Raw genomic sequence first — 13,776 nt, forward strand, 5'->3', positions numbered from 1 at the left:
TATTTAAAAAAAAAAAAAAAAAAGAAAAAAAAAAGTAAACGAGGCACTTCGTGGCAACCACAGGCATCGTTAACATATTGCACACATTTGCTATGACTGAACACGGAACTCACACACTAGCATCCTTATTTTGAATTCCTTATTTTTTTGTTTTCGGTAAAGCTGAAACATTTGGTGCTGCACGTAAACTCCACTTCGGTTTACAACGCATGCCACGGGAAGGAATCCGGATGCTCTTTATACAACTGCCCTTTAATAGTCATGGCAAATATTTTGAGTGGGGCTACCAGTGACTAGGGATGCTTCGGGGACTGACCAGTAAGCTCTTACAGAAATGATGCCTTCAAGTAGTTTCTGACACGTAAGCTGTTGCACATCCAAAAGTTTAAGCGTACAGTCCAGAAACTCAAGGAGAGATTACCTACAGAATGCATTTCAAGCTAATTATGAATACTGTCATAAATAAAGTTTTAATAAGGACTCAAAAACCTTTCAGTCATAGTAATTCTTGTCAACTTCTATGGGGGGTGGTAACTGAAATAAAGTATAGGAGAGTATGTATAATATATATTTATATATATATTTTATATATATATATATATATATATATAATGCCATTTTTTCATTTCCAATGACTACACCATAAAATGTAAGCAAGGCTTCTCAGAAACACCGAAACATTCAAAATCAAAACCCTCATTGCAACCTTCACATTCCAAAGGAAAAAAAAAACAGTGCAAAAGCCCATCGCGTCATTATTTCCAATCCGGCCCTCAGCGTTACGTACTGGAACCTCTCCAATCCAATTTTCTTATCATGAGTCCAAAAGCRGGACACAGACCAGTGTCAATATCCACGGATTTTTAAAGCATGAACATTTTTGTTTATTAGCCAACACAACTTTCAACTGTTAAAAACAGACAGGGTGAAACATGATTCAAAGGGTACGAGTTAAGTGTCACGTCTCAAGGTAACCACCTCCTGCTCAGCAATAACGAGGGCTGGAACCAGCGATCTTGATCCGTTAAGACATTAAAAGTCTAATTAAAACCTACAAGTCAGAACATATTTACCGGCTTTGTTAGAAGTTAGAGTCATGGATCTGATGAGCAAAACTGACCAACAGATAGCAAAAAAAATAGTAATAATAATAAAAAAAAATTATACCTTCGTTTACCAAGAGTAGTTAATGGAAATCCTGCCTTGTCTTAGTCAAATTCTTAACATTAATGCTGTTGTACAGGGCTCTTATTGAATCCATACATAATTCTCTAGGCGAGAAGACAGCTAATGAATTTCAATGTCAGCACCAATATATTAATTAAATGGGGTTTCTTTTTTTAAAGAATCCTAAAGAAGCGTGAACTTGGGGACAGCTCTTCATGGTGTACAATTTTACAATTTTGTCAGCTACTTCACATTTATATACAACACTAGTTGTACTCTAAGTCATCTGCAGTCTGGGCATGTCAATCATATACTGAAAGGGAATCTCAAATCCCTACTCCTGGCTATATCCCTAGGAGCAAATGATACAACATTGTGAGATTATAAAACTTTTTTTTTTTTTTTTTAATAGCAAGCAACATATTTGGGACAAATTCTGGTTTTAAAAAGTACACATCTTCATTTATGTGCAGTGTTGAGCACTTACTGCAACACTGCTTTCCTCTATATCATGTGCAATATTTCTTTCTAAAACATCGTTGGTACTGAGTATTCAAGTAAGATCCCCTAACAGTTAATGACATTTTTTAACAAGTGTGCAAAACTGCAAAACTCATTGTAATAGAATGTGTAAGGTCAAAGGGGTGGAACAGCTGACAGAGGTTTGATTGAATAAATGCATCATAAATCTTCAAAATAAACACTAACCTGGAGAATCTCCAATTGAAGTTTCCTGTGCACCATTACAAAATATTTTTATATTAATGAGAAAAAGCTTGCAAGGCAGTACACGAAGTATTCACAGCAGGAATATGATTGAAAAACTAATAATATAAATGTAAGGTGTTGACTGATGTATGTACTAACATAGCATCTGACTTTTTGCACTGGCCTTGATTACACAGGAGATGGAGCAGCCATTATGTTTCGGAAAAAAATTAATAAATCATTGTCAATTTTTGTAACAATTTGTTTCAAGCCTGTATTTTAGTTGATAGCCTCCACATTTGTATGGTTAAGTCATTGTTGCTGTGTTTTCTTTCGGTGACCCCAATAATTTTTATCCCTTCATTTATGGGTCTTTAGGATGTTGTGAAGGTTCATTCCTGTACCCCTATACAGAATCACTCCCTCTAGCTGCCTTTTCTAGCACCATTACACTTAAAAAAAATAAAAATAAAAATAAAAATAAAATAAAATGCACAAACAACAAGCAGTGACAGCGGCCAACTCTTCAATTGTCCAGGATGAATCGCGGTAGCATGCTAAAGAAAGGTGCATGTAAATAGCTGGATATGGTACCCAGGCCAAGCTCCAGCAGACTATATTCCTTTCTGAGCATTACTTTCCATCCCCCATCCAAAATACATGCATTAGAATGTAGTAAAACCTTCTAGAGACTTCTCTTAGCCAACTGCAGACTTTTCTGTTGCCACATAAGTGCAAAAAAAGGGGCAGGATGTGAACCTGAATACTTGCGCTTTTTCGAAACTTCGTCTGGTGACAGAACACAAAAGGAAAAATTCCTACGTATACACATTAGGTCTGTCTCCACTTTTATAAAACTGGAATAAAATGGGAAAGTGCCATCTTTATAGTTCCTAATTGAAGTTTTAATGTCCTTTTGACACAAAAAGGTATATACACATCAGAGCTACGTAACCTTCCCCCCCCCCAACTGGACAAGTGTCAAACCCTGTATATTTATAGGGCAAAACAAGATTGGTCAGGAAAGAATTGTTCCTATAATTGGTAATCTGACACTATGTCCTATTGCCATTTAAAAAGGTCCTTTTTTTCAGTTTATTCAAGTTTGTCACTCTCCATGTGTTTTTTTTTTTTTTTTTTTTTTTTCCGATAAAAAAAAAAGATTTAGACTCTTTTACTCTACGTATCCCTATCTTCATCAAAAGGTTCATTCTCTGGATCAGAGTCAGTGGTGTCAGAGTATCTATAATGATCAGGTTCATTGTCACTAACATCTGGTGTTACAGAAGTTGAACTGCTAGCCTCTGGATTTGATGGCTCTTCTACTGTTTTTGTGAAAAATAGCTTCACCTAGAAAAGAAAAAAAAAACCCAACATTTAAAAAGGGAACCTCAACCTTAACAGAACAAAGGTAACAACGCAATCCTGAACAGCAGGGCTGTTTTTGCTACACTGAATTACTTAAGTGCTTCCTTCTCCACTCAGGAAAGAAGGTGCTCTTCAAAGGGTAAATGTCTCTCTACCACTCCTGGCAAAATAAAGAACAAATTGCAAAATGGCTTTTTTCCTAGGCCCAGTCAAAGAGGTCTGCATAGCCGCATCAAAAATTTGTACTCTACTCTGAGTTGTAGCACCTCTGTTAGGTAATTATGACCATTACCTTCAAATGAAAGAATATGGCAAATCTGCAGCACTGCTGTGGACAAATGACATTTTATGAGCAAGTCAGAATACCCCAAATCATCTTGTGTTTGTTTTTTTTTTAAGCAATGCTGACAAGGGCTCACGCTCCTCAAAGCTCAACCTAGAGGTTATAGGAAGCTAGCACCGGGCAGTCCTCTGAAGCAGGCACCTCTTCAAATCAGCTAAGGAGTTACTGTGTGAAGCCCACAGAGCTAGTGGCAATGCAGCTGGTGTAGGACTGCTGGTACAAAGACTACTGCCTGGATCTCTGCATTTCCTGCCACTAGTTTCTAATGACTTTAAGACACTACACGGCGGGAAAAAAGAAAAAGAAAAAAAAAACAAAGTCTCTACTCCTAGCTTCCCGTCATCTTAACATAAGCACTCCAATACCATGTATTGACTGCCTGAAAACCAAATAAACTTAAAAAAGGCAGAACCCTCTGCTAAATGGTGGACACTCGTGTGAATTCAGTTTCTCTATATACAGCAGTTTCAAATGGTTTCTCCATAAGGCAAGACAGACAAGTCAGACAACTGCATGCAGCTTTTCAGCTTTGTTTATACATAATATATACTGACCTTGAAGTTTGGAGAGAAGTATCTGTTGGCTTTGTCTTTATTTGCTTTGTCTAGATCGTTTTTTGTTAATGTAAGGATTAAATATTCCTTATCATTATCTGAACGCTCTGTACTGAAAATACCATCAAGTTCCTGATCTGCAACTAGACTTCCGTTTTCTACTTTGTCTGAATTTTCATCCAGTCCTATGAAGAATGTATTTACCCAAAAGTGAAACATTTTGTCCTGGGGAAGGAAAAAAAAAAAAACAAAAACAAAAACAAAAACAACAAGCTTGCTTTAGTACTCACTAATGGCATATTAATTTGACTAATATATCATTTGGTGAAAAATAAATCAGCAATATCAAATGAAACATATTTGTACAATAATACATCATTGGTTACATTACATGTAAAGACATTTTCACCAACTCTCCTAGATAATACACACAATTCTGCATTAATCAGACTAAATTCTAACCCATTAAGCTTTCAGGTCATTCCTTATTAAGAGGTGGTTTTAAAACAATTGTACCTACAGAACAGCAAATGATAGCAAATCAAACAAGTGCTAAATCAGTAACTACAAGACAAAAAATTTTCTTGCATGTATCTTCTAAGCAGTATCCAAACCCAACAGACAACTTTGCAAACGAGCCTGGATAAGTAATGTGTATCAGAGAAAATCATCTTCCTTTGCTTCCTGTATAAAAGAATGGTTTTTTATTTTGATATAGCAATAGTCCTGAGCAAACACTCTACAACATGGATCTGCTATCTTAGTGGACTCATTACTCTACAGCAGCAATTTCTAAGTCAGATGTTTGCTGACAAATAAGAGAAAGTTAGACTCTGAAACTGTCTGCTGTTCTTCCATGCAAAAGGAAGTAGGTTGTTACGGAGAAGCTTAAGGATACTGGCATTGACAATTTAAGAATATTCTCCTTAAACAGAACTTGACAACAGACAGTCAATAGCTCTCTGGAAAGGTGCAAGTCAACTTACCCTATATAATACTACCACAAGCAACCACATACAAAGAGGCAAAATACAAATTTATCTATGATTTTTAAAATTCAGTGGCATGCTAGCTGATACCAGTCAGTCCACCACATCCTTCACAACCACTGGAACTGTTGCTGAATACTGTTATGGATACCTATCTTCACACATCCTGAACCAGCAGTAGCAAGTGTTTTCACAGTGGGCTAGACAATGGCTGAAGATTAGATGCTCAGGAACTTCACCTGCAAGCTCTGCACAGTATGTACTGAAAGTTCTTGTAATACTTCTCTGTCATTTGCCACACTTCTGTGAGTCAAGCGTAAATGTTTCCAAGGTCGACTACTATTAATAGGATGGGTCTTGACTAGCACATCGAACTCTTCTGTATCTGAAACCCACAGATATATTTACTTCCTCTTTTTTTTAAAAAAAAAAAAAAAAAAAAAGTTTCTAGTTTGCTCCATCTGAGTTTTATGGCAAAAGATCCAATATGCAAATAGTCAGTCTTCCCACAGTAGTCAGTCTCTCTACATTTTCCCTAAAGCTGGCAGGGAAAGGATGACACAATGCTAGCACATACCAAAACCTAACATTTCTTCATGTTATACAGGAACACAATGTGGACCAACTCCATCCAAGCTAATTTAGGTATTGTACTTACCAGCCAACCAGATCGAATGCCAATTTTCTTACTGGAAAATCCAAGACCTGCCCAATCTTCCTAGCTATAAACCTCTACTGGCAATTGAGAGCATCCAAGATAGCACAGAAATGGTTCTAATACATATCGCATCAGGATCCCTCCCTCTTGGAGGCAATTTTCCATCAGCAAAACATCGCAACATTTTCCTGGGGTGCTGGGACAGAGGGAGGAGGAGGGGGCAAAAAGAAGGGACTGTTGCTTAACTCGCACTCTTTTCCTCACAAATTAACAGAAGTCTGTAAGCACAGAGAAGTATAGGGAATTCAGGTGTCTGATGAAACAACTTCTACATGTCTTCTCCCCCAGAGTTTGTCTCATTTTCAGTATTTTATGACAGCATATAAAATAGCTTCCGGCTAGTGTGCACTTTTATCAGCACTAAAAGCAGCCCAAATCTTTAAGGAAGTCCAAAGGGAAAGAAGGAAGTTATATACGTCAGAAATACTTATGGTCATTAAGCAGTTATCCACTGCAACAGATGCCTTACCAGTACTTTTGTGAATCAACAATTAGTTTACCAGAACATGCTGTAAATGCAGTTGTCTTAGGACAACTTGAAGGAACTTGGTGCATCCATTAGCATCCCATCTACAGCAATCACCAGATTCTTGTCAGGCACAACCTGCCTATACACCTAGCATCCTCCTCTTCACTAACACTGCCACAGAAAAACACACATCTTTGGGACTGGAAGGAGAGTCTGAATGTCCTGGGCAAGAGGATTTATGCTCCAGCTCTGACAAGTCACCAGTCTATCTGCCAAGTGTGAGTTTAAACTGCTGCCTGATGAAGAAAGTGTAAGCAAGCAAAAACCTCACGAATAAACCTCCAAGGTTCTCATATGCCCAGGAGATGGGAGCCCCTAAAGACACACGGTCCTCAAAAGAGATGAGATGACTCCTCCTGCTCAAGCCAAAAGAGATGTTTAGGTCAAAACGAGGAACAAAAGGTATCAACCCTTCAGCTACAGAACAGAACACCACTGTTTCCAAGGGTAATCTGTGATAAATAAGGTGAGAAGGAAGCCTGAGGTTGGTGTTTCCAGCACTCAACAGTTCTGTAAGCAGGCAGATATACCACCTGCAGCCTCACCACTCATGAGAATTCAGAGAAGAAAGTAAATTTCAGATCCCACCTCTTGTACTTAAGGTGATGATTCTACATCTTGCATCTTCTTCAGTACTGAATTGTGGAAGCAGCAACGTACTTTGGTGCTAGCCCTCAGTACCATAAACGATGCCCCCAATGATGTCAGTAAAGGAGAGGACAAAGCCAATAAACACACTGCAGCAGATGATTGATGGAAAAAATGGAAAATGGCTTATATCAATAGTGCTGAAACAGCTTTGGAGGAAAACAGTGCAAAAGCAAACAAGGTCCCTGGATACAAACCAATGACGGTGGAGGCAGAAAGTATGGTCTTATCATGCTTCAGCTTAAGCTTGGTCAGGTGAAGCAGAACCAGGAAGGATTTACTTGGCACTTAAGGGCCAACCTGAACTGAAACTGCAGGGACTCAGCTTTACTGGTATTGTCTGGAGAATACAAGAAAAATGAAGAACTTTTTACCAGACGTCTTTTAACCTGTCTCCCTTGAGACAAATTTGCATAGCTCTCCTGGCATTGGAGTCACCCCAGCTAAGCTGGCCATTTATGCTCTTATCACCTTCCAGCTTTCTAAAGCATCAAGTTATTTTTCTTCCTTTCCAGCTATAACTTAATTAGGTTAAAAACCTAAGTTCCTAGGTGCTGGAATATGACAAGGTCACAAAAACTGAGAGGAGACATGGTCACGTTTTTTGGAATTAGCTCTCGAAGCTGGTAACAGTGTCACTGCTTTCACTGAAAAACAAAGCCCATTTTTTCAAGAAAGAATTCAATCAGCCTTACCAAACTTCAGCAAAAATGGCAGGCTTCAAAATATTCCATAGAAGGCGATGAAGAAAGCTCTAGTATAAGTCAATAAGAGGAATTCTAAAAACTAAGGCATGAATTGTACTTAGTTTTTACATAGAAAACTACTGAAGATCAGAGTATCAGATCAAGGATTCACAGCAACACTACTTAATGCATAGGTTTCTGAGAATTAATATTAGCTGCCTTTTTTTTTTTTTAATGTTTTGCTTCACTTCCAGTCACACAGTAATATGCCTTAAAGATCACAGATACATTTCTTTTCTTAACCAAATCTATACCATACATTCTACATTACAGCATCAGACAATAATACTTATTCCTACCTGGTACAGGTTTTCAGTTCTTAGACTGACAATACTCCCTGCCCCCCACCCCAAAATCCCCCACACACATACAACCTCACTCTAGAGCTGATACCTGTCTCTGACTTTAGCCTGAGATCCAAAACCAAGATCAACTGAGCCATCAGTTAGGAGTTCCCATTTACTGCTGAAAATTTAATTTTGCAGAGAAACCTACAGGTACTTAATCACTTTGGAGCAACATCTAAGGGTTTTGGTCATGCTATCCAGTAATCAGAAGATGGAGATCATGTTTCAACCTGTTTCAGGCCAGCCTTACAGCCTTCCCATCACTATGGCTGATGAAACTTGTACCATTTTTAGCTCAACAAGTTAAAGTCTTCTGACATTTTCAGAGGAAGTTCACTGTTTGCTGAACAGCAAACACCCAAAGTCCTGTTTCCTTGTGTAGCCTAATTTCTCTTTTCATCTATATAGCCTCAGAGACAAAATGCCATATTCAACAGCTGTCAGCAACGGTGTCAGCWCCGTCTACACTAGATTCTGGGTACAAAACAGCAAAGACTGTTAGAGAAAACTAGTAACAGTGTTTCATATCAATACTGGGAGAGCTCTGCACTGTAACCTTCCTGAAAAAGTCTCCTCTACCCCAAGGCTCCATAGGGAGGATCCCTCCTGTATTACTCTTGCCGAGGCAAATGACTTCAGGATACGCTGAAATCTTAGGATCATTTTGTCAACATCGATAATCAGAAGAAAAAGGCTTCAAGATAGGTACATGGATGCAAAACTCACACCAAATTATCARATTTCATCCATCAGAAATTTGTACATTCAGCTAGTACCCAACTCTGAAGCCATTTTTTCCTCATTTGAGCAAGCATGCAGTCAGGAAAAGGAAGCAGCTACATCACACTGAAGAAGCAGCCCAAGAATACATTGGCCCAAGAACAGTCATTTATTAGACAAGAGAAGATCAAAAGCTGTGGATTTGCTAGCTGCTGCCGTGTGACACAAATTATCAGCCCCTTACCAACACAGCCACTCTAACATCATCTCACCAGCACTAACAATTCTCTGATGGAGATTAGCTCTCACCAGCCACTGACTTTGCTTAAATTAAGTTCTGATACTAAACAAAACAGGAGATTTGACTGCTTTAAATTTTACAATAAGCACCTAACATTACAGCATCAAAGTCACTTGGGCATTCAAGTTCGTTTCATCCAAACTAATTTTATCCAAGAACAGCTTCATCAAAGCTGAAGAGAGGCCTCCATACTAGAGTTCTGCAGACAACGCTACTGTTGTTTAAAGGACTAGAGAGTCTGAAAGCAAATACAGAAGGTGAGCCAATCCAGAAGACTTTAGCCGAGTTCAGTGGTATCAAACACCAGAAAGACCCAGTAAGAAGACAAGGAAGTTAGCTTTATCTCTGGAGACAAGATATAGCCATTCTCCAGGCCTGATGCCCAGACAGGATCAAAAATTACAGTTTAATGTTATTTTCTTGATTAGTTTTCTTATAAGAAATTAAAATGCTGAGTAGTAGATATGTAACGCCTCTAAATACATGCAAGAAAGCTTGTTCAGCTACCTATAAATCTGCTAACAGAAAACCTTGAAACAGCAAGAATCAGCAACAGGCAACACACCCATAGTTCCAAATTCCATAAACATGTGAATAAGCCAGAATCTCAGGAAAAGAAAAAAAAATACTGTTACTCTTACTAAGCTACTCCTCATAGCTTAGACGGTCACCCCAACGAGGTGATCTTCTTTAAGATGAGAAACCTTCATAGTGGAAGGCACCCTGTGGGTTCTAACTAAAGACAGTGTAGAGTGAGGTTATCTAGAGAAAAAGTAGATTTCGCTATCTGAGTCAGAGGGGGCATAATCAATGTGAAACACTTTGTGTAGATAAATGTGTTCAAATTTAAGCCAAGACAGGTTTCCTCCACAAGTATTCACTCTTTGCCCTTTTCTCATCTCAGTCACTTCACTTAACAAGTTGTCAAAAGAACTGTACGATAGAAGTGTCTCTGGTGCCAAACCAAGTTATCAGACACYAGTTGTTGAGTGGACAGTGAGGTGCATTGAGAACTGGCTGAAAAGCAGAGCTCAGAGGGTCGTCATCAGTGGTGGGGAGTCTAGTTGGAGGTCTGTGGCTAATGGTGTCCCCCAGGGCTCAGTACTGGGTCCCATCCTGTTCAACTTACTCATCAATGACCTGGATGAGGCGACGGAGTGCCTCCTCAGCAAGTTTGCTGATGATAACAAGCTGGGAGGAGTGGCTGACACACCTGAGGGCTGTGCTGCCATTCAGAGAGACCTGGACAGGCTGGAGAGCTGGGTGGAGAGGAACCTCATGAGGTTCAACAAGGGCAAGTGCAGAGTCCTGCAGCTAGGGAAAAATAACCCTAGGCACCAGTACAAGCTGGGGGCTGACCTCTGGAGAGCAGCTCTGTGGAGAAGGACCTAGGAGTGCTGGTGGATGACAAGTTGACTATGAGCCAGCAATGTGCCCTTGTGGCCAAGAAGGCCAATGGTCTCCTGGGGTGTTGCCAGCAGGTCAAGGGAGGTGATCCTGCCCCTCTACTCAGCCCTCGTGAGGCCTCATCTTGAGTACTGTGTCCAGTTCTGGACTCTCTAGTACGAGAGACACACAGAGCTACTGGAGAGAGTCCAGTGTAGGGCTACAAAGATGATCAGAGGACTGGAGCATCTGCCCTATGAGGAACAGCTGCGAGAGCTGGGCCTCTTTAGCCTGAGGAAGAGAAGACTGAAGGGGGATCTTACCAATGTGTATAGGTACCTGAAGGGAGGGTGTCAAGGGGACGGGGACAAACTCTTTTCAGTTGTCCCATGTGACAGGACAAGAAGCAATGGGCAGAAATTCAAGCACAGCAAGTTCTGCCTGAATGTGAGGGGCAATTTCTTTGCTGTGAAAGTGATGGAGCACTGGACCAGCTTGCCCAGAGAGGTTGTGGAGTCTCCTTCTCTGGAGATATTCAAGGCCCGCCTGGATGCAACCCTGTCTAACACGCTCTAGGTGGCCCTGCTGAGCAGGGGGGCTGGACTAGATGATCTCCAGAGGTCCCTTCCAGCCTTACTGATTCTATGATTCTATTATATAGAGTATTTCACTAATTCTCAATATTAACAGCTCAGTAGTGGGCTCATAAAATTAACAACTAAGATGCTTACACCTGACAGGACCACAGCTCCAGCCCCAGATGCCCTAAAATTTGTGTTTGCACTGACACCAGTGCTTACAGAAATCTTCTTACTAGACTTGTGTAACACCATATACCTACTTACTTTTGGCATCAATTCTTACACAAAGTTGAAGGCAATTAGGAATTCAACTCAACAGATTTTTGAAACAGATTATCAAGGTGGCTTCTCCTAGCCTTCCAAAAGACGTTTTTTTTCCTCTGGAGAAGGGAAAGCTTTTCTCTCGCAGAAAAGCTTGCAGTTGTGCAAAGCACAGCTTCCACCATCTCAGCGTTTCCTAGCCCCAGCTGTCCAAAAGGACTGAGAAAAGGAGCATCTCCACAATATCTGTAATTCATAGATCAAAATATTTAGGGCACTTGGGGAAAAAAAAAAAGATTAAAAMACCTCAGCAAGTAATATCAGGTTTCTTAAGGAATAAAACCATGGCTGATACAACACTGAAATGAAACTTCAGCAGAATTACATGCTTTCCATAGACAGTTCTACACCAATGTTTTGATGCATTCTTGAAGGCAAAATTTATACCGCAAAACTTTTATGTAATGACAAAGGCAATTTGTGATAATGAGTTTGTGCTAGCACTGAACTCAATGCTCTCCGCAGAGGTAAAATGAATACAGGAGTTCACTGATGGTGTTAAAGGCTGAGATACAGCATCAGAACTCTGTACTGACACTCAGAGCTTACAGGTAAGAAGGGTAGCAGAACGTTTCCTAGGAAGTCTGTTCATAAACTGTGTATTACTGAAGACAGTAAAGAAACTACAAAATATCCAGTTAAGATAGGACAGAGACTGGATGAAACAGGACCTTGTCTCAGATGTTTGGGTTTTGTTTCATCTCCTCCCTACATCCCTCATGTCTAGCACACAGTGCTTATCTGGTTGCTCTTGTAAAAGTCATTTCTCAAAACTGACTCACATGCATTAAAGTTCTAAATTTAAATGACTTTAAAATAGGAATTCTAGTTTAAGTTGACAGTAAAAAATGCTCTGTTCTACGTTCTGTGGATTGCATAGCTGTACTGATCAACTAAGACATCTGATTTAACAAAGAAAGAGAATATTCCCATTGAGAAACGGTTTAACCTTTCACAAGCACCAGCAAATGACAAACACAACGGAAGAGTGTATTTTCAGCCTATGAAAATTTATCATTAAACTAGTTAACAATTTTGTAACTGAAGAGGCCCAAAAGCAAAAGAGTGGCTATGTGTATATAGACCCATCTAGTAAGTACAGCCTGCACACATGGTTATAACAGACTGTACGACCTTCTCAGACACTTACGTTTGTCTCCTTATCCATTACAGTGTTTTGTTATTTTTATGTTTTATCTGTGCAGAAGACTTGATCCATGAATACTCTTAAGTTTTATAACATCCATTAAGCAGTGAACAACTATTTGTAATGATCAGAATTAAGTGACAAAGTTAACATGCAAATCAATATGGTTTCATCCTCAGGCTTCATTTAGGTAGGTGCAAACTAGCTCCACAAGCACCAGAATTAATGAAATCCAATGATGAGGCATTCATCTTTAAGAACTGATGACTCTGGTGCCAAAGTAATTTCCAGATTCATTTTTTCCCCACAATCAGGCCATGGATAGAAGTTTCACTTCCGCGGATTCTCTGTCTGTCACGGCATTCCAGCTGGGGAAATGCTACAATATGAACCCAGGAGATGGCTGAACAGAGTGCAAAGACATTTTCACAAAGTGCGTAGGAACTCAATTATCTCCAAGATTCAAAAAAATTTGACAGATGGATAGAAATCAGCCAACAGCACAGAGACATCAAGATCTTATGTGTCTGCTAAAACTTTAAGAAAATGTAGTGAAGAAAACATCTGGAGTTAACTTGCTCAGTATGCAAGTCTATTTTTAGGATGAGAATGTTTCTTCCTCAATTAGATTACTCACTACTACCCTAACTACTGCAGTTACATATCTAGTATCATTTTTATCCAACGTTTGTACTTAAACCCACTGAATCTCAAAATATCCAGCTTTCATTTTGTGATAGACTGCCAACTCGGGAAAACTAGGTGTCAAAGAATTAAACACTGTGATTACACATCAGTGAAAAATAACCAACATCCCAGCCCTGCATCAGGGCTGGCTTTACAGTGCTTTTGAGAAGAATGAGAAAACCAACCTTTTTCAACATCTTGTTCTGTTTGTGGAAGAATTCCACTTTGATATCACCGCATACCGGCAAAGGTTGAGGGAATTCAAAGTACATATACTTGTCTTCACGTCTTGAAGGTCCTGAAGAGGAGGTGAATATCTTTACCTTTAGTTGGTACACCACAAACTGAGGATCTGCATGGCAAAACAGAGTGTCACTTCACAAGAAGTTTCTTAAACTGCCAAAAACACAGTATTAGTTTCAAAATCATAGCCATCAGCTACAATATTTTGAAAAGGTTAAAAAAGTATATTCAGCATTAAGCACTGCAATGCATCAAGAAAAAGCTTTACTGGAT

At 39.4% G+C, this 13,776-nt stretch overlaps 1 protein-coding gene across 1 annotated transcript in view; it reads right to left on the minus strand.

Annotated features, from left to right (window-relative positions):
• Positions 1 to 860: 860 nt before the first annotated feature.
• PTEN (phosphatase and tensin homolog) overlaps positions 861 to 13,776 on the minus strand; it is a 33,310-nt gene continuing 20,394 nt past the window's right edge. Inside the window, exons 6-8 of the mRNA XM_085306139.1 lie at positions 13,446 to 13,612; positions 4,141 to 4,365; positions 861 to 3,225 (exon numbers count right to left, since the gene is read on the minus strand). Of these exons, the coding sequence (XP_085162265.1) occupies positions 3,055 to 3,225; positions 4,141 to 4,365; positions 13,446 to 13,612 (563 nt within the window). The 3' untranslated portion in view covers positions 861 to 3,054. The remainder of the gene's footprint in view (positions 3,226 to 4,140; positions 4,366 to 13,445; positions 13,613 to 13,776) is intronic.

This window comes from Rhea americana, unplaced genomic scaffold (genome assembly GCF_003343005.1).
Source record: "Rhea americana isolate MKP2758 unplaced genomic scaffold, rheAme1 scaffold_233, whole genome shotgun sequence".
Taxonomy (NCBI): domain Eukaryota; kingdom Metazoa; phylum Chordata; class Aves; order Rheiformes; family Rheidae; genus Rhea; species Rhea americana.